The sequence below is a fragment of the Chanodichthys erythropterus genome, chromosome 21 (genome assembly GCF_024489055.1).
Source record: "Chanodichthys erythropterus isolate Z2021 chromosome 21, ASM2448905v1, whole genome shotgun sequence".
In the NCBI taxonomy this organism is placed as follows: Eukaryota; Metazoa; Chordata; class Actinopteri; order Cypriniformes; family Xenocyprididae; genus Chanodichthys; species Chanodichthys erythropterus.
Window position 1 is genome coordinate 11,113,859 of NC_090241.1, and position 20,150 is coordinate 11,134,008.

The 20,150-nt window shown below is 37.9% G+C and overlaps 1 protein-coding gene across 13 annotated transcripts in view; it reads right to left on the bottom strand.

Moving 5' to 3' along the window:
- The window catches only part of szt2 (SZT2 subunit of KICSTOR complex), a 110,335-nt gene that overhangs the window by 52,570 nt on the left and 37,615 nt on the right, over window positions 1-20,150 (bottom strand). For 8 of the 13 annotated variants that reach the window (XM_067374423.1, XM_067374428.1, XM_067374426.1 and 5 more), the window contains 15 exons: window positions 19,366-19,551; window positions 18,983-19,249; window positions 17,627-17,903; window positions 17,027-17,101; window positions 16,794-16,932; window positions 15,324-15,432; window positions 15,025-15,145; window positions 12,867-13,019; window positions 12,667-12,769; window positions 10,540-10,651; window positions 10,167-10,254; window positions 8,670-8,788; window positions 7,982-8,146; window positions 2,771-2,855; window positions 27-77 (listed from right to left, as the gene is read on the bottom strand). In XM_067374423.1, the coding sequence (XP_067230524.1) occupies window positions 27-77; window positions 2,771-2,855; window positions 7,982-8,146; window positions 8,670-8,788; window positions 10,167-10,254; window positions 10,540-10,651; window positions 12,667-12,769; window positions 12,867-13,019; window positions 15,025-15,145; window positions 15,324-15,432; window positions 16,794-16,932; window positions 17,027-17,101; window positions 17,627-17,903; window positions 18,983-19,249; window positions 19,366-19,551 (2,050 nt within the window). The remainder of the gene's footprint in view (window positions 1-26; window positions 78-2,770; window positions 2,856-7,981; window positions 8,147-8,669; window positions 8,789-10,166; window positions 10,255-10,539; window positions 10,652-12,666; window positions 12,770-12,866; window positions 13,020-15,024; window positions 15,146-15,323; window positions 15,433-16,793; window positions 16,933-17,026; window positions 17,102-17,626; window positions 17,904-18,982; window positions 19,250-19,365; window positions 19,552-20,150) is intronic. The other 5 variants (XM_067374430.1, XM_067374431.1, XM_067374429.1 and 2 more) reach the window with 1 other exon arrangement.

Consider the following 20,150-nt stretch of genomic DNA (forward strand, 5'->3'; position numbering starts at 1 on the left):
AGTGAAGTAGGTGGAAGGTCTTATACCTTGAAACTGAGAGGTTGGGAAGAGATTCTGAACAAGGTCCGACATTGTACCTGAGGCACAACAGACACCCACAGGACAGAAATGGTGAATGACAGACAAATCAACATGAATGATCAACCACTAAGCTGTGTTGGGGAGTTAAGAGTAGCTACACCAACTTAAAAGTTGCAGTGTGCAATTTCTTTGTCACTTGTAGCACTAAATGGAACTAAACTCTTTGAAGTAGCATTGAAAAGCACAATGCCAGTAAATCTGATTTATTTCAATGAACCAGTTTGAAAAACAGATTTAAGCAAGTTAATCAATTAATCAATTAATGCTGCTTGCAAAAGTCCCTGTTATACATAATCTATGAGGTTCGCATAAAACAGTTACAAACCTCTCTGGTTTGAAAATCTTAAAGGGTTTCAGATTTCAGATTAGATTTAAAATGAAATATTATCTTTAAAGGCCTTTAAATGTGACACAAATGTAACTTTTTATGTTATTTGTATAGTGAGAACGTTGGTGTTCAAATTTGAATCAGACACTGTAATCGGCATCCTAACTGTATTTCTAAAATATTAATTCTGATTTAAATAAATAAAAACACTTCACAGTCATTTAACTATTTGAAATTCTGAGTTGCTTGGCAAGCTACAATTTCAGCAAACTAGAGGTAAAATGATTTTTTTTCCTTTCATTTAAATAAAGCTGAAATAAAATATGAAAATTAGATGATAAATCTACTTAAACTTAAAAATGAAAATTAAATAAAAGTACTAAAACCAAAATAAAATAAATATATATATACATTTTTAAGAAAATGTAATAAAAATGACAAAAATCACATAAATTACTCAAATATAATAATAATAATAATAATAATAATAAAAAAAAATAATAAAATCCATAAATTACACAATTCAAAATATGAATAATATTAATAAAGAATATAAATAATGGTAAATTAACACTGATTAATGTACTTGCTTGTTTTGAGTCATACCAGGACATGCGATGACTTGTGGGAAATTTTAAACTGCTCTGGTCAGGCTGATAATACTGAACATCTCACTGAAGTCCTGCCAACTGGCTGCCTTTCAAAACCCTATAAGAGCTGCTCCGACCTCACAGGAACTGATATTACTGTCATCCTGCATCAATGAACCCACAAGGAGACAATTCCAGGAGCCACGAGGCCCTTTATTTACATTCTGATAAAGTGCATGAACTGTAATAGTGGAAGAGCATCCGGTAATGTTCCTTTTAATAGCAGGTGCATTAAGAGATCTTCAGGAGCAGTCCTGGCAGGTATTTGGGTGGACTGTCAGTTCATTAGTGGCAGGGAAAGTAAGGAAGAGGAACCCTGTGGCTCCAGGCCGGAGCTGCTCCCACTTCCACTGTCTCCACCTGACAATTATCTCTCAGCAGTTTGGGATCAAGTCATATTAGGACCCTAAGAGGCTTGTTAAAGACCCTTCACGTTAATGAGACAGACCTGAAGCTTCCCCTCCGCAGCTGTTAAAGTATACTCACAAACTTTCCACATGTATTCCACAAAGTATATTTATAAACTCCACATTCACCCCAAAGGAGCGTTAAAAAAACCCTGATTTTAGAACCTACAGGGGTTGGATGCAGATTTCAGATTTTTACAATTAAATGTTATCTTTAAAGGCCAAATTTTAAACTGTACCATAACTTTCCACATAAAGAAGTTACACACCCATTTTCCTCCCTTGCATTTCCAGATGCAAGCCCCGGCACTGTGCAAGTTAGAGAAACATGGCAAAAGACAATAGTTTTTAGTCATAATTAAGCTATAACTGTGGACTTTTCCAGTCCAAACTTAGTTTGTTGATGATTGATGGTAAAAGTTTGCCACAAAACACATTTTGCTGGTTTATGAGGAGTGTGAATAAACTACATTTCCCATAATTTTCTGTGTCAGCATAAGATGATTAAACATAAATCCTTAATTATACACATCCTCCTGAGAAAGAGATTTTAATGCATTCAAATTATATATATATATATATATATATATATATATATATATATATATATATATATATATATATAAGAATGTAAGAAACATGTAATATATAATTACCATGTGCATCCATTTTTCCTTTCACAATATCCGAATGATACCAACTATTAACCATATTTTATATCATGACAAGATCTTCTAATAGAAGACTGACCCCTCACAAATTCATAAAAAAATGTTTTCATGAACATTTGTGTAGTTAATATTATGTAGTAACTTCAACCACTGCTTCTACCTACCTATACTAATACTAAGACCAATAACTACCTTTTAGCATACAATTACATCCAGGGGCAATGACTTTGTTATTAAAAAAACAAAAAAACAAAACATAAGTTAATTAAAATCATGAATAAGACTGTAAAACCAATGTGTGTTTGGGTGGAGGAGCTCAGTCACATAGCACAGGTGTAAACAGACAAAAATGTGCTCTGCTTTTTAATAAGGCTGAAACGAAACAACACTTGAACAGTCAGCAAATCTAGCAAGATGGAAAGAAACTGTGCCAGCAAACACTGATGGAAGATAGAAATAAAACTCACTAAATTTCCACATGGTAAACAGGCAAAGTTTGTTTAATTCAGGACCTCAGAAATAAGATTTAAGAGGTGCTAAAGGAGTCACAGTGAGATACAAATCAAACCTCAGAAAAACAAGAAATGTGCAAGATGATTTCTTGCTGGGTTGGGAGAATATAAGTCTCTTTACCTTTGCCTCCTGTTCCTTGGCCTCCAGGTTTATTGTACAGGTAGATGTCATGATCGGGCAGCTCGCTGCTCAAATGGAAGTAATGCTAAGAGAGAACAACAGCAAGAAAAAAAGAAAACAGATTTATGGAGACTGATCATTTAAAAAGAATGGTAACACTTTATGGGCCCTATTTTAACGATCTAAATGCAAAGTGTAAAGCGCACGGCGCAGGAGCACTCAGGGCGTGTCCAAATCCACTTTTGCTATTTTAACGGCGGAAAAACGGTCCGTGCACCGGGGCGCATTTTTGAAATGGGTTGTCCCTATTCTCTTAATGAGTAATGGGCGTAATGTTCAATAAACACCAATCAGAGCGTCATCTCCCATTCCCTTTAAGAGCGAGATGCGCTCGCGTCATGGCGGATTGCTATTTACATGGCGGAATTTGTTGGCGATGAGTCAGTTAATATATATGTGTGTGTATTGGCACGATTGTTCAATTAATTAGCCAATTTCATTCATCATTATAAGTAGTAATAGGCTGAATTGAAAATAGGTAGCCTAATTCTAATACACGCAATGACTATTCATCATTACATTTTTATATTCATGTAGCCTACACAATAATATTTTATTTATTTATTTTTATATCTTCATAATGACTCAAATTTGAAGTTGCACAATATTACTGTTAATCATATCGGTACTGGCCATAATTATTGATTGGTGTGATACTGATGGTTCATTTTAGTCTTTTTTTTTTTTCCTTTTTCCCTTTTTACAATTCAAAACAGCAAACTCTTTTTCTGTCAGGTTTCAAGAGGTACTAAATGCAGAAAAGTTGTAATTATAATCAACTGTTCAGCATTAGTTGAGGAAAGCACCATGATTATGTGCACTTTAAATTCTAAATCACATATTGGCTTCTAAAAAAAAAAGGGACAATTAAGAGAATACAGAAATGCAACAAAGTGTGTGTTTTTAATTTCTTGCATCCTGGTGGAGAAGTGTAATATGGGAGCTCTCTGAATGAACTCTCAGTGAACTGTTAAACTGAACCACACTCAGAGAGCATAAAAGTATAAACACATTTGCAGAGCCCTACTGCGCTCACGCATTATCTGTAGTGGTTCGCTTCACACTCACATGAAAGTATAAACGGCTTATTACAAACCACTTCGTTTCACTTTTTTTATATTTACATAATCACCAGTATTTCTGGGCAATGGATTTCAACATTTTAAAATGATTTGTAAAAGTGAAGAGTTTAAGACAACAATACATTACTTTTAAAAAAAAAATAGTAATTTTGTGTATATACAGTGGTATGAAAAAGTGTTTGCCCCCTTCCTGTTTTTTTTTGTATTTTTTTGAATGTTTGTTACACTTTAATGTTTCAGATCATCAACAAACAAATTTAAATATTTAAATATTAATCAAAGATAACACAAGTAAACACAACATACAGTTTTTTTTTTTTTTTTAAATGAAGGGAAAACAAAATCCAAACCCACATGGCCCAGTTTGAAAAAGTGCTTGTCCCCCCTGTTAAAACATAACTTAACTGTGGTTTTTCACACCTGAGTTCAGTTTCTCTAGCCGCACTCAGGCCTGATTACTGCCACACCTGTTCGCAATCAAGCAATCACTTAAATAGGACCTGCCTGACAAAGTGAAGTAGACCAAAAGATCCTCAAAAGCTACACATCATGTTGAGATCCAAAGAAATTCAGGAACAAATGAGAAAGAAAGTAATTAAGATCTATCAGTCTGGAAAAGGTTATAAAGCCATTTCCAAATTTTTGGGACTCCAGCGAACCACAGTGAGAGCCATTATCCACAAATGGTGAAAACATGGAACAGTGGTGAACCTTCCCAGGAGTGGACGGGCGACCAAGAGCGCAGCGACGACTCATCCAAGAGGTCACAAAAGACCCCACAACAACATCCAAAGAATTGCAGGCCTCACTTGCCTCAGTTAAGGTCAATGTTCATGACTCCACCATAAGAAAGAGACTGGGCAAAAATGGCCTGCATGGCCGATTTCCAAGACGAAAACTGCTGCTGAGCAAAAAGAACATAAAGGCTTGTCTCAGTTTTGCCACAAAACATCTTGATGATCCCCAAGACTTTTGGGAAAATACTGACAAAACAAAAGTTGAACTTTTTGGAAGGTGTGTGTCCCATTACGTCTGGCATAAAGGTAACATTAGCATTTCGGAAAAAGAACATCATACCAACAGTAAAATATGATGGTGGTAGTGTGATGGTCTGGGAATGTTTTGCTGCTTCAGGACCTAGAAGACCTGCTAAATGGAACCATGAATTCTGCTGTCTACCAAAAAGTCCTGAAGGACAATGTCCGACCATCTGTTTGTGACCTCAAGCTGAAGCGAACTTGGGTTCTGTAGCAGCACAATGATCCAAAATACACCAGCAAGTTCACCTTTGACTAGGCCACTCCAAAGTCTTCATTGCTTCATGCTGTGGCATGACCTTAAAAAGGTGGTTCATGCTCAAAAACCCTCCAATTTGGCTGAATTACAACTTGCAAGTTATCGCAAATGCTTGATTGCAGTTGTTAAGGGTGGCCCAACCAGTTATTAGGTTTAGGGGGCAAGCACTTTTTCACACTGGGTCATGTGGGTTTGGATTTTGTTTTCCCTTCATAATAAAAACCTTCTTTTAAAATTATCTTTGATTAATATTTAAATTTGTTTGATGATCTGAAACATTAAAGTGTGACAAACATGCAAAAAAATAAAAAAAATCAGGAAGGGGGCAAACACTTTTTCACACCACTAATAAATATATATATATACACACACACACACACACACACACACACTACTCAAAAAAATTACAGGAACACTTTGAAAACACATCAGATCTTAAAGGGGGAAAATATCATGGTTGATATCTATACTGATATGGACTGGGTAATGTGTTTGGAATGAGAGGATGCCTTCAATCTTTTGATGGAAATAAAAATTATCAACCTACAGAGGACTGAATTCAAAGTCCCCAAAAATCAGTGAAAAAACAATGCAGCAGGCTAGTCCATTTTGCTGAAATTTTAGTGCAGCAACTCAAAATGGTACTCCCCCACGTGCTTGTATGCATGTCTGACAACATCAGGGCATGCTCCTAATGAGACAATGGATGGTGTCCTGGGGTGTTTCGTCCCAGATCTGGACCAGAGCATCACTGAGCTCCTGGCCAGTCTGAGGTGCAACCTGGCGGCATCGGATGAACCAAAACATAATTTCCCAGAGGTGTTCAATTGGACAAGGCGAGAGTGGGGGCCATTCAATGGTATCAATTCCTTCATCCTCCAGGAACTGCCTGCATACTCTCGCCACATGAGGCTGGGCGTTGTCGTGCACCAGGTGAAACCCAAGACCCACTGCACCAGCGTAGGGTCTGACAATGGGTCCAAGGATTTCATCCCAATACCTAATGGCAGTCAGGGTGTCATGGTCTAGCCTGTAGTGGTCTGTGCATCCCTCCATGGATCTGCCTCCCCAGACCATCACTGACCCACCACCAAACCAGTCATGCTAAATGATAGGCAGCATAACATTCTCCACGGCTTCTCCAGACCCTTTCATGTCTGTCACATGTGCTCAGGGTGAAACTGCTCTCATCTGTGAAATCGGTGTTCAATGGCAAATGCCAATCGAGCTCCACGGTACAAGGCAGTGAGCACAGGGCCCACTAGAGGACGTTGGGCCCTCAGGCCACCCTCATGAAGTTTCTGATTGTTTGGTCAGAGACATTCACACCAGTGGCCTGCTGGAGGTCATTTTGTAGGGCTCTGGCAGTACTCATCCTGTTCCTCCTTGCACAAAGGAGCAGATACCGGTCCTGCTGATGGGTTAAGGCCCTGCCCAGCTCTCCTAGAGTAACTGCTTGTCTCCTGGAATCTCATCCATGCTCTTGAGACTGTGCTGGGAGGAACAGCACACCTTCTGGCAATGGCATGTATTGATGTGCCATCCTGGAGGAGTTGGACTGCCTGTGCAACCTCTGTAGGGTCCAGGTATCGCTTCATGCTACCAGTAGTGACACTGACCCTACCCAAATGCAAAACTAGTGAAAAACAGTCAGAAAAGAGGAACAGGGAAAAAAAATGTCAGTGGCCTCCACCTGTAAAACCAAACCATTCCTGTTTTGGGGGTCGTCACATTCTTGCCCATCTAGTGCACCTGTTGTTAATTTCATTAACAACAAAGCAGCTGAAACTGATTAACAACCCTCTGCTACTCAACTGACCAGATCGATTTTTTTGAGTAGTGTGTATTTTTATATATTATATATTTTATATATATATATATATATATATATATATATATATATATATATATATATATATATATATATATATATATATATATATATATTTTTTTTTTTTTTTTTTTTTTTTTTTAGGTTTAAATATAATAACCCTTATACTTGTAAAATATATTGAATAATGTGTCAAATAATATTCGTAGTCTTTCCTTCCTGTGACAGAAGATACAGTAGTTCATTATGAACTATCAACATTAGCTTGTAAGCAATCGCTTGGCATAAGTGTTCACTATTCATTAATTGCGAAGCAGTCTGAAGTGCTGCTGGGCGAGCCTGTAGAGCGCGCAACAGTTTTCCCGTGGTTAGATCAGCATGTTACACTTCAAATGTGCGCATCTTCCACACAGGACAGCAGTCCTGACTGGATATCTTCCCAAATCGTCCCTCTCTATCATTTTCGTCTCGTTTTTATTCGTTGATGAAAATGAGAGTAGATTTTAGTCATAGTTTTAGTCATTCAAAATGCATTTTTATTTAGTCATCGTCTCGTTTTCGTCCATGAAAAAATGTTGTTGACGTAAATTATGACGAAAATTATTTGTCAACGAAATCAACACTGTGATAGATGCCTGCTTTCAAATGCTTCCATCTGTATCTGTGTAAGACCTCGGTGAAGAGCGTCAACATTGTCTATTTACAACATGTTTTTGAAGCGTTGATGATTGTAGCCAATCACAAACGTATCTGTTGAGCGAGTGAACAGAATGGCCAATCAGAGGTGTTTAAGAATCCACTCAACAGTGCTCAAAATGCTAGGGGGAAATGCTGGTATAGTCACATTCTTAACATTTCAGTACTGACTTGGTACCGAAGTTGGTACTTTTGACAACCCTAATCTGAGTGGTCCGAATAATGTCGGGATCAGATGGAGGGTACCTTGAAGTGGTGCTCGATGTTGCTGTCAGTGTATTTGGGGATGTGAAGGAAGATGAGGAGGTTCTGGCGGAGGTAGTGAGCCACCGCCTGGATCCACGGCACACAGTACTGAGGCAGGCAGAACTCCATCACTTCTGTCGCCGGAGAGCCGGGAGGCTGAATGAACTGATACCAAAAAGAAAGACCAGAACTGAAAAAATTGTGTGTAATCAACACAAATCACATCCACAGTCTATTATCCAACCATTAATCTCAGACGACACGCCCGCTGACCGCCCACAGACGGAAACTGACCTTCTGATGTATAGAGAGAGAAACAGCGACCACATTTTCAGCGGCTTTGCTTCTGAAGGCATTTCAGTGATATTTAAAAAGTTCTGATTCAACTCGCTCTGAGATGAATCACAACATTACAAACTTTGATCCAAAGCAATGTTTTCTAATTCAGAAATTAGAAAAAAGCAAAAAGGTATTAGATGGCTTCAGAAGACTTGAAATACAGAGCATGAGTTTTATTTTATGATACTTTTGTGCCTTTTTTCCCCACAAATGTCTGTCTCTGCATAGAGAAGGCAAATATGATTTGCTTAATCTGTTTTACACCAAACTGTGGTAAAGAACAAGTTAGAAATAGAAAAAAGACTTAAAACAAGAGAGATGGTGGATGAGACAGAGAAAGAGAAATCACCTCCACATCTGCAGGAGTCAGTTTGCAGTTCCTGACCAGCATGACCGTAATAATGTCCAGCGTGGCCTCGTCCAAGCGCTTCCTCAATACCTTCACTAATTCATCAGTGATCTCTGGACCTGTTAATCACAAAACATAATATCTCACTTGGAAATATGTCACATTATGTAAGCAAATTAGTTCACAGACTGGAAGCCATTTCATATTGACTTTCGATTTATAAAAAAAAAAAAAGTCTCCCTAGGAGGTGCTGACATCCCTCAAAACGGCTTGCTAAAGAAAGAAAAGTCCCAACAAATTACAAATATGCATTTAAAAATAAACTGATGAGACAAGATTTGTATGGTTACACTTTGGGAGTGAAGTAAAACATTTACAGGAAAGAAATGACTTATAGCCAAATATCAGCAGGACGGGTGCAGAGCAACAGCGCCTCCTGTCAGCTTCTGATAGTACTGCTGTTGGAGAGTCCTGAGAGCTTGACTGTTAAAAATCTATGCCGTTTTCTGTCCTACTTAAAAAAAAAAAAAAAAAAAAAATCTTCACAAAATGAATGCCTTTTCTTTTACTTATCTAAATCTTTGCTGCATGTTCAACACACCTCCAGACAAAAGTTTTGGCACACTTGACAATTTATATTTTACACAGAATATATATAAATAAAAAAAAGTTTGGGGTCAGTAAGATATTTTAATGTTTCAGAAGGAGATCTCTTCTGCTCACCAAGGCTGCATTTATTTGATAATTTGTTGATTTATTCCTGTGATCAAAGCTGAAGACTGGAGTAATGATGCTGAAAATTCAGTGTCACATGATCATACAGAAATCATTCTAATATTCTGATTTGCTGCTCAACATTTCTGATTATTATTGATGTTGAAAACAGTTGTGCTGCTTCAAATTTTTGTGGAAACTGATAAATTTTTTTCCAGGATTTTTTAAAGAATAGAAATTTCAACAGAACAGCATTTACTTGGTACTTGAATGGTATTGTGTGTAATACATACACAGACACCCCCCAACTGTTTATGAGCATACTCGCATAAACATGCATTTTGACTTTTTTTGCATGTATGTGTCCATTTAGGCACAAATAGATGCTGTAGAGAAAGGTATGTTCAGAAAACAGCCGCACGTTCAGAACTGAGCTCTCTTTTACACCTTGCACTCAAAAGTTTTAAAAAACGCTTGAATGTTTAAACTAAAAAGAACTAAAACACATGCAAATGATAAATTTTCATTGTATGATGGTCAAACATTGCAAATTAATTTTGAACCATGGTTTCTGGTCCATACAGATCATTAACGATCCCTACACTAGACATCGCACATACGAAAAGTGACACCTACCATGTGACTACCGCGGATGCGCACATCGCAATATCAATGCTAAAACAAGCTTGTTGCCTGTAATATCCCTCACAGAAACACTGCACTTCACTTCATCTTTTGTTTCGTCTCACCGTTTTCATACATTTATCTGTCCCTCTCTCTCACCTGCAGTCCCCACGCCATGCACCAGCAGTAAAATGTGTTTGTCCACCAGTCCAACCGGCCTTGAGCCTTCCAGAGATGAGCGTGATCCCTATGAACACAAGATACATGTGATCACATACTTACACACATCACATCAGGCACATGGGAGCACATTCTACACCTGTTTTCCAGGTGATAAACACATAATTGCTCAGATCTTCTATTGCTCATCCCATCAGGATGAGCCTCATATATGAAGAAAACACAAGGACAGGTCAGTCTTTTGCAAGCAGCAGGTAAATCATTCACTCCAGAAGGGGATTGGAGTCCTAATGGCTCCTGAGGGCTCTGGTATCCTAAAGCGTAATGAGAAGCGACAGTATGTGAATGTTACCGCGAGGTCCTCAGAGCCCAGCGGCTCCTGGCTGCGGGCCAGACCGACGGAGCGCATGTGCATGTTTCCATCCAAATCACTGTACTTCCCTGCCTGAGATGTCTCTGAGAGTCTGTGGGGACAGACAGATGGGACAAGAAGGTCAAGCTCATGAAAAGAATTCAAATTCATTCTAGCGATCACAGGCCCCGTTTACACCTGGTATTAAGATGCATTTTGGTCGATCGGATCACAGGTGGACAAGGGAGACACATTCCATTTACACCTGGTGTTTTAATCAGTCTTTTGTCCACTTTCGACCACTTCTGTCCTGATTTATTTTTTTTTGGGGGGGGGGGTCTATGGATAGGTAAATGTATGGGCTTTTTCAAAATAAGCCAGAGACGAAGGAAAGCATGTAGAGCATCAGCTTTCGTTTCTAATCTTCAAACCAAACTTGGGTCTTCAGCCGTCAAAGTTTAAATCCTGTCTGGATAGCGCACTTCCCATAATGTTTACGTGTTAGGTCAGTAGGCGGAGTGTAGGCAGTCTTTTGTGACTGTTTGAACACATTTGACCACAAGAGTGACTCAACAAAGTAATCTAGTTGAATACGATTTATGATCCAATCGACCAAAATGCATCTTATTACCAGGTGTAAACAGGGCCTTACAGTAGATTATAGTGAGACTGAAAGAGAGAAGCCACAGATGGAGAAGTTGTAGGTATATTTTATAGGCAGTGGCAGACAGATATATCAGCACATTTTCTGCTTTTAATTAGTTTTGAGATAAATACTGTGAAAAAAATGAAAGCTATTTTGTATGTTTTTATGTAAATGCATGCAAGTGTATTGTAATGTATTGTAATAAATTGTAATGTGCATGTGTACAGACAGAATAGCAACCATCAACATTTAGTGAAGTTACTTGGAAATAGCAGCTTCACAAACTACAAGTAACTACAAAAACTACAATTCACAAACTAAAAGTATCTAATTACATTCAGGCTATTTAAAAGGTGCCATCGAAAGGAAAATTTAATTTATCTTGGCATAGTTGAATAACAAGAGTTCAGTACATGGAAAAGACATACATTGAGTTTCAAACTCCATTGCTTGAGGCGAATCTCAACATAACAGCGACTGTTATGCAACAGTCTGGATCATTAATATGTATGACCCCAATATTTGCATATGCCAGCTCGTTCAAGGCATTAGACAAGCCAGTATTAACGTCTGGATCTGCACAGCTGAATCATCAGACTAGGTAAGCAAGCAAAGACAATAGCGAAAAATTGCAGAGGAAGCAATAATAACTGACATGATCCATGTTATTTTTAGTATTATTTGTAAATTGTCTTTCTAAATGTTTCGTTAGCATGTTGCTAATGTACTGTTAAATGTGGTTAAAGTTACCATCGTTTATTACTGTATTCACAGAGACAAGAGCCGTCGCTATTTTCATTATTAAACACTTGCATTCTGTATAATTTATAAACACAACTTCATTCTTTATAAATCTCTCTTTAGCCCGTTAGCCACGGAACACTATCAAACTCATTCATAATCAAATGTAAACATCCAAATAAATAATATACTCACATGATCTGATGTATGCATGCAGCATGCATGACAAACAATTTGTAAAGATCCATTTTGAGGGTTATATTAGCTGTGTGAACTGTGTTTATGCTGTTTAAGGCAAGCACGAGCTCCAGGGGCAGGGAGCGTGAGGAATTAAAGGGGCCGCGCAGCCTGAATCGGTGCATATTTAATGATGCCCCAAAATAGGCAGTTAAAAAAATTATTTAAAAAAATCTATGAGGTATTTTGAGCTGAAACTTCACAGACACATTCAGGGGACACCTTAGACTTATATTACATCTTTAAAAAAAACGTTCGATGGCACCTTTAAGGGAACAATATAATTTTAAATGAGACAGAATTTATTTCGCAAACAGAGCTGGATTAATCTGGCACAAAACAATGGGGACTGCAATTAGGGTTCATTTACTTATGTGGAAGATGTTTTTACAATAGCGGTTTACCCATGTTTACTATGTTCTTCAGATGTCAACATCATCATCTGCTAAAAAACCCATACTGGTCAGTCAATAATATATAGACATGCAGAGCTTCTGACTCACCGGAGGTAGAACACAGATTTGGTGGTGCGCTCCTGATAGACAAACATGTTTTTGCGGTTGACCACACAAAAGGCATTTAGAACGGAGCGCAGAGCCTGGATAGCTGAAAGAATCAGAGAAAAGAAATCATCTTAGGGTTCAAGCTTACCAGTTTTTCTTAATGAGGAACCACCTGATTGGTCCACTGAGATGTCACTCACCTCGGGACACGCCCATGTTGGGCCCCATTTTGAGCCGAGGGTGAATATAAATAACAGTGCTCCAGACCACATCACAGGCAAAGTAACCCGGTATGAACTGCATAGTGGCGGCAAGGTAGTCCCGCGGCTGATAGCTTTCGTCAGCGTTGTAGTCTGGGGCGGAGAAAGGTGCAATTATGGGGATGAGACTTTCATCTTAACAATTTCATAACAAAAGAGATTAGCAGGATTATCTGAACTCAACAGGCCCGCAGAGCACCTAAAGTTGTACGATACAAATGAAGCATTTGAACGTTCATCTCTATGGTCGACCATATCAAATTAATTTACACAGTCTGAGGCAGAACAACAGGCCATATTAGGACATTAGTGCAGTAATTCATGCTAAACAACAGTTATAAAATTGTAGTCGATGAGGCAGGTGCTCAGACTCACACTGCTGTCTCATTATCACTACCCTTGAATTGACCTTCCCAGCAGGCTTTTTTAAGTCTGTGTGTTTGTTTGTATTAGCGTAAATTGTGCTCCATTTTACAGCAGCATCATCTGGGGTTATTTACTTTTACTGCATATCAAGAGTGCAACAATATCATCAGATTTCATTTAAACAAAGCCACACACATGGTATGGGGCTGCATGATTAATTAAAATTGAACTTGCGATATGGCTTTGTGCGATTATTGCGTTACGGTTGTTATTTAATTAAATAAATTATGTTTCAGAGTTTGGGTCGCTTCTAAGGTGCATTTGGGAATGCAACATGTGCCTACCATTTTCCCAAACCTGTAATAACAAGTGCTCATAAACCACATGTTGTCAACAAAATAGAAGTCTCCCTGCAGTTTTCAGCCAAAATAAAAGCTTAATGTTTTAACGTTTGAAAATGAAGACATTAAAGGCATACATATAGTATTGTACTTTTACAGTAATACTTCTTTTATAGTTTAATATTTTTATTTGAAAAAGACAATCACTGCACTCTTTTTTTGGGGGGGTTCAATCAATGTTTCAATGCTTGCCTAATAAGCTTGCATAATAAAAAATAAATCATTAATTTATTAAGAAGACACGAACGAGTGCGGATCTTTCGTTTTTTCATTTTAAAGCATTTAAATGAGCATTTAGTAATAATAATCATAATTAAATATATAATCACTTATAATAATTATAAAAATGTTGGACAAATTGTGCAGCTCTACGAACAAGCACATCAAACCTGGAGCTTTTTTTTAAAAAGCATTAACACTCTGGGGTAAAAGGAGGTGTTTTGACTAGCCTAGCATTACATTATATGATCACGCTATCATTCAGTCAAGTGCTATTAAACCCTTCAAGCACGATAAGTTGCAAAAAAAGATCTTAAATCTGTACTGGCATGCTGTCTGTGAATCTCCTGTCTGTGTGACAGACACACACGACTCATGCACACAGAAAGCTGCTTCAGAGCGCCAGCCACATTCAGTTCTCTTTCTAGTTGATCGGACAAAAACTCACAAAAATTATGCCAAAATACCCACCTGGTAAGTAAATGTCTTAAATGAGTTAAATAAAGTCTTAAATGACCATAAAAAGCTGTGAGGACATTGGATGTGTGTCAGATCCGTGTTGTGTGCTTCAGATATTAAAGTGACAGCAGCCTAATAAACCTGCTGCTGTGATGTCTGCCATTAATGTAAATTAAAGAACAAAAGACAAAGAGAAAATCACTCACTGCTCTAGACTGAATAGTTTTTGTAGCTTTAATAAGGATTAATCTATATTTAATGTATAATTTATGCAGTGAAGTCTGTGTTTGATGACTTTATTCAATTTCTGTATATTTCCTAACTGTTAATTCAAATATTTAAAATATACTGTCTTTATGTTGTATCTAATATTTTAATCGATTGACAGCACTAATGTGTAAATAGATATGGATATGGATCTGGAGCAGGGTTTGGGGTCTGAGCAATGTTGTTTTTTTTATAGATTAAGATATTTGGAAACATTATGATGATTTTCTAATATGTTTTTCCTTTTAAAAATAGATAAATCTAAGTGATAAGTGAAAGAAATACATTTTCTAAATGGCAATCTTCATGTCAATGAGGCTGCCGACATGTATATGGCCTTGGCTCATAGAAAGAGTGTGTGTCAGTCATCCGGCTGAGTTCTGTACCATCAGAGTTGGTCATCCTTGGCCGGTAGAGCGATTCATGCTTCCAGATGTCCTCTTCACTCTCAGCAACCAGGAGAGAATGGCATACATGACTATCATGCAGGTCTTGTAGAAGGAGGCGCTGTGGAGAAAGTCATTGAGAGGTTAAAGAGCAGCAAAGTGGAAAACAGTGGTAGAGGATCTGGGGTGATGAACCAGAGATAGTGGGACTTTCTCAGTAAGTGGCCAGTCTTGCTAGAATAAGCTACAAAGTGGGCCAGACTTTACGTTGATAATGAAAAGACTAGGCTGTTCTTTACCTGGTTGACTATTCGACACATTTCTCCAATCCTTCTCACCACCAGCTGATGAAGACGTAGGTATTCTGGAATCTCTTCCTCTTCCTCGTCTTTCGCTCTGTTAAAACTCCTAGCAACACAATGTTTAAGATTCACAAGACTCAAACAGTACAAAGTGTTTTAACAGTCTCAGCAGGAAAATGCAAAACTCAGTTTTGTTTGCATGTCTGGGGAAAACTAAAGTTTGCATTTTAAGCACTACAAACAGACATGCTGCTCATTTGTATGCTTTATATATTTAGAACACAGTTGAACACAAACTCATTATAAGCTGAAAACTTACAAGGACAACAAAAACTTGAGGCACATTTTTTGGCAGTTTACACAAATAGGAACTGAAAACCTTTCCAAAAATTGCTTTGATATCGTTTCTTAATTTTTTATTATAATAAATTGCATAACAGCATTGAAGTCAACATTAAAAAAAAAAAAAAAAAAAAATATTATATATATATATATATATATATATATGAAGAGTTTCGTTGCAAAACAAGATAAAGATCTTGTTTTTTGGTTGTGCATTCCAATTAATATCAATTCAACTGCAGTTGGTTTGTTTTGATTTAAACCTTCATAACTTAAATACAGCTAAGTAGCACCATAAAACAAAATAATAACATGATAACATAATAATAAACATGTTTTGACAAAAATGTTAAAAACGGAGTTCTCGTTTTGCAACGAAACTCTTCATATAATATATATATATATATATATATAATAATTTATAAATAAGTTAAATTACTTAATTAATCATTATTAAATAATCAATACATTTTACCATTTATTTTGATAAATATATATATTTTTTTATTTTAGAAAAGTAACAGCAAACTCCTCAACAAGCCACAATCATTCATGTTCCTACAACAATCGATGAGACTGTGTTGATGTTTAATAAGTGGCAAGTAACCAAGTATGAGCAATAATAACATTGATGCTTGCCTTGCAAATCACTTCCTGTTAGGGCTGGGCGATATATCGAATGCTTTTGTCACGCGCATTTCGTCAGTAAAGCCAGTTCCCTGATTGCCGCTAAATCGCCATCACCTGCTTTCAAATGGAGCGGCATTTAATAGACAGAGCCGTAGTTCACTGACAAGCCACGCAATATCACGTTCAATATCGATATGAATCGCTGTCAATATTGAACGCGATATTGCGTGGCTTGTCAGTGAACTACGGCTCTGTCTATTAAATGCCGCTCCATTTGAAGCACGTGATGGCGATTTAGCTGTAATCAGGGAACCGGCTTTACTGACGAAATGCGCGTGACAAAAGCATTCGATATATCGCCCAGCCCTACTTCCTGTTGATTCATTTAAAAACTGTCAAACCATAATTTTGCTGATTTTTGTTTGAATTTTGTACTTTCTGAATGTGAATTTCATAACCTGCATGCTGAGTATGAGCGTGTCTCTGCAGCAGTACCTGGCATGGGAGAAAACTTCCACTCTGTCCTGATGAATTCTGATGATGAGCCAGAAATCAGGCATGAGCGGCATCTGTCTCTCCTGCTCATTCATAGTAGGTCCTTCACACTCTGAATCACTGCTGCCACCATCATAACCTGAAACACAAACAGCATAGAGGAGACGGACCATGAGGAATGATGATTGTGATGCAAATGTGAGTGTGAACATGTCTGTTCGGTAAAGTCTCACCTAGCATGTCTGAGTCCAGGCTACCCTGACTGGAGACGACACTCTGAACTCGACTGGGCCGCAGTTTCCCACTGCCTGAAAGCAACAGGAAATAAAGCTTTTATTAACTTCATTTTTAGAATCTAACTAAACAACCAGGGGCCTCATTTATAAGATCTGCACTAATAAAATGTATACCATTCTTATCTTCTCCTAATTGTTTAGATTTTTAAAATGCACATTAGCTTTAATAAAAATGCAATTACACTCTCTTATAGCAGGATATTGGATATTATGGAATAGCAGAAATATAGCGGTTACCCTGATAATCCATTAATACAATGTGGCAGCTTTTTTTTTTTTTTTTTTTAGAAAAGTTTGCAGATATGATAATGTGTCAGAGAAATGTCATGGTTTTGGTCAATGAATTTCAAAACCATTTTGGCCTCAAACGGAAAATTTCTGTTCTGGCGAAAAATTTTAGCCAATCCACCAGCTGCATGAAAATACAGCAGGTGGCACTTATGAAAAAGCAGATGTAGGATGTCTTAATAAATTAGGCCCCATGATCTCTGAAAAAAATTCTGAGGTTAGTTCTTAGGTTTGTCTTGTGACACTCACTGTGTGTGGCAGACTGCACGGATTCGGCCAGGCTGGCAGCGGAGGGTGTTTTGGGAGGGGACGTATGATCAGATGAGCGTTCGGTGCTGCTGCCCATCTGCAAGTCAGCAGCACCACTGACGGCACTCTGAGGTCGAGTCTCCTCTGCATCAGTCTGTTTGACCTGCCCAGGTTCAGAGGTCTCAGAGAGAGACTCGCTGGCTGAGTCAGCTGCTGCAGGCCGCATGTCCCCATCATCCCTCGCCTGCTGCTGTGCCGCGACTCCACACTCAACCTGCTGTAGGAAAACACATGAATCATATTCTAGATGAAGAGATAAGATAATATTATATTTATAACATGGCTCTTTGGGATACTTGATTGTAAACGGTCAAATCACTGCATTCTGTGATCACATATTTTTGTATAATGACGATAAACTGTTTAATCAATCTTTATCTCAGGCAACTGATTTCATGTTAGTTTCATGTCTTTTATACCACTCCACTCTTTTTCTTCTCACATAATAAAATTGTTTGCAATGGTTCTGCTGCGACTTTGTTTGGAATCATTTTCATTTGCAAAATAGAGCAATAACATACAATATTGACAATAGTGTGTCTAAAATGTAAGTTAATATTAACTTCTTGTTCATCAAACTGTAGTGTTGTATAAAATCAATATCACATTTACAATAGTGCGAAAGCGAACACTCTTGCTCGTGTGATAGGTATATTTATATTTATATATTTATATTATTATAAATATAAAATCAAGATACGGGTCATTTTTTTGCCCAGTTTCTATGATTTTAGGTGCATTTCTGTCAGGTCCACTATCGTCAAATATGATTGATAATTACATAGAGTTTGTATTGGCGGTATGGTTCTGTTCTGGGCAAGAACTCCCTGTGCATCCATGCAGCCTAGCATGGATAAGAAGAGGGAGAGCAGCAATAACCCCCCCTAGGGTAAACAGATCAGAACCAATATATGCAGATATAATTCATGTCAATAATTTAAAATGTACACATATTTCATAGAATTAGTTTTATTCGGGGGAATCATAAGGCCAATCCTGACTGAAGAGAGGAGGAGCTGGGGATGGAGGAGGGTAATTAGCTCCTGAGAATGCAATAGCTGCTGATAATACTGAAGAGCTTATATATGGGTGCTGTAATAGGTGTCATATTCCTATAGGTAGACGTGAGTAACCTGGGAGTCAGCTGATGCGAGCTTGACTGACGTGACCTGCCAGAACTGACGCTAATGCTGGATTTTTATTAATTTTGGTGACATTTTTACATGAGTTACTCTTTGTCATTAAACAAATGGAATGCATTTCTTCAGATATGGTTAAAAGGTTTTTAATAATTACCTCAGCGTCCAGCTCCTTTTTCTTTGGCTCCCCTTCTTTGTCTAATGTGGAGATGTTTGCTGTTACTTTGGCACCATCTTCCACCTCAGGACACAGGCTGGTTTGCTTAGATGTTGTTTCTGTGCCAGTTGAGTACTGAGCAGTGATGTTAGACAGCTGTCTTGCAGCCTGGAGCCTGTGAGACTGCTGCCGACTAAGTGAGACGTAGTGGAAGTTGTATTGCTCCGCATTTAGCAGGTAACCAGGAAACGATAACCTCTTGAACTCCTGCAGTGAGGAAGCGGGGACATGTTATTAAACAGCAGGGCAGAACATAATCTCATTCTTGACCTTTCCTGGGAAGTCTTATCACCAATAATAGAGGTCATCGTATGAGTTCAAACCTCTTGAAACTTTTCCAGCGACTGCTCTGGACCAAATACGAACTGCAGGGGAACGACCTCACAGTGGCACTGCGGGCGGCCGCTGGAACGACACACGTGCTCAGAAACTTTCTGCAGGGTGGAGGAATTGATAACAGAAGAGTGTCGTAGAGCAGAGACGATCTCATCCTCCAAGAGCCAACGGATCTGAAAGAGACAGTGTTATTATCATCAACTAAAACTAAATCTAAACTAAAAGGCACCATTTCTAATTTTTGTTCAGTTTAAGTTAAACTTTATTTTTCAATTGTGAGAATTTATATTTCATCTTAAAAAAAGTCGCAATTACATTTTTATTTTTTATTATGTGGCTAAAACAAGCTTCCATATAAAAACTATATAAGCACAAAAAAAAAAAACCCTAATAAAAATGACAAAAACCGAACAAAATTTCTGAAACTTAAAAAGGTACACTCTGTAACTTTTGACAGTCTAGTGGTTAAAAAAAATAACTGCATGAAGAACATTGTTTTGGTTGTGCTTCAGCTCTGCGTGACTGTGTGGACGAATATGTTTTTTTCTCATAACTAAATAGAGAGAGAGAGAGATTATCATACTGCTCATAAAACATTCACTACTAGTTTAAAGGTGCAGTAAGGGATTTCTGAGAAACGCTGCTGAAAGTGGTTTGGACCGAACAGCACAACACACTTCAGCCAATCAGCAGTAGGGGGCGTGTCCACTCATGATGGGAGAGGAGAAAGTGAGCAAGAGGGAGATTAGACTGTAGAAAGACAGATGGCTGA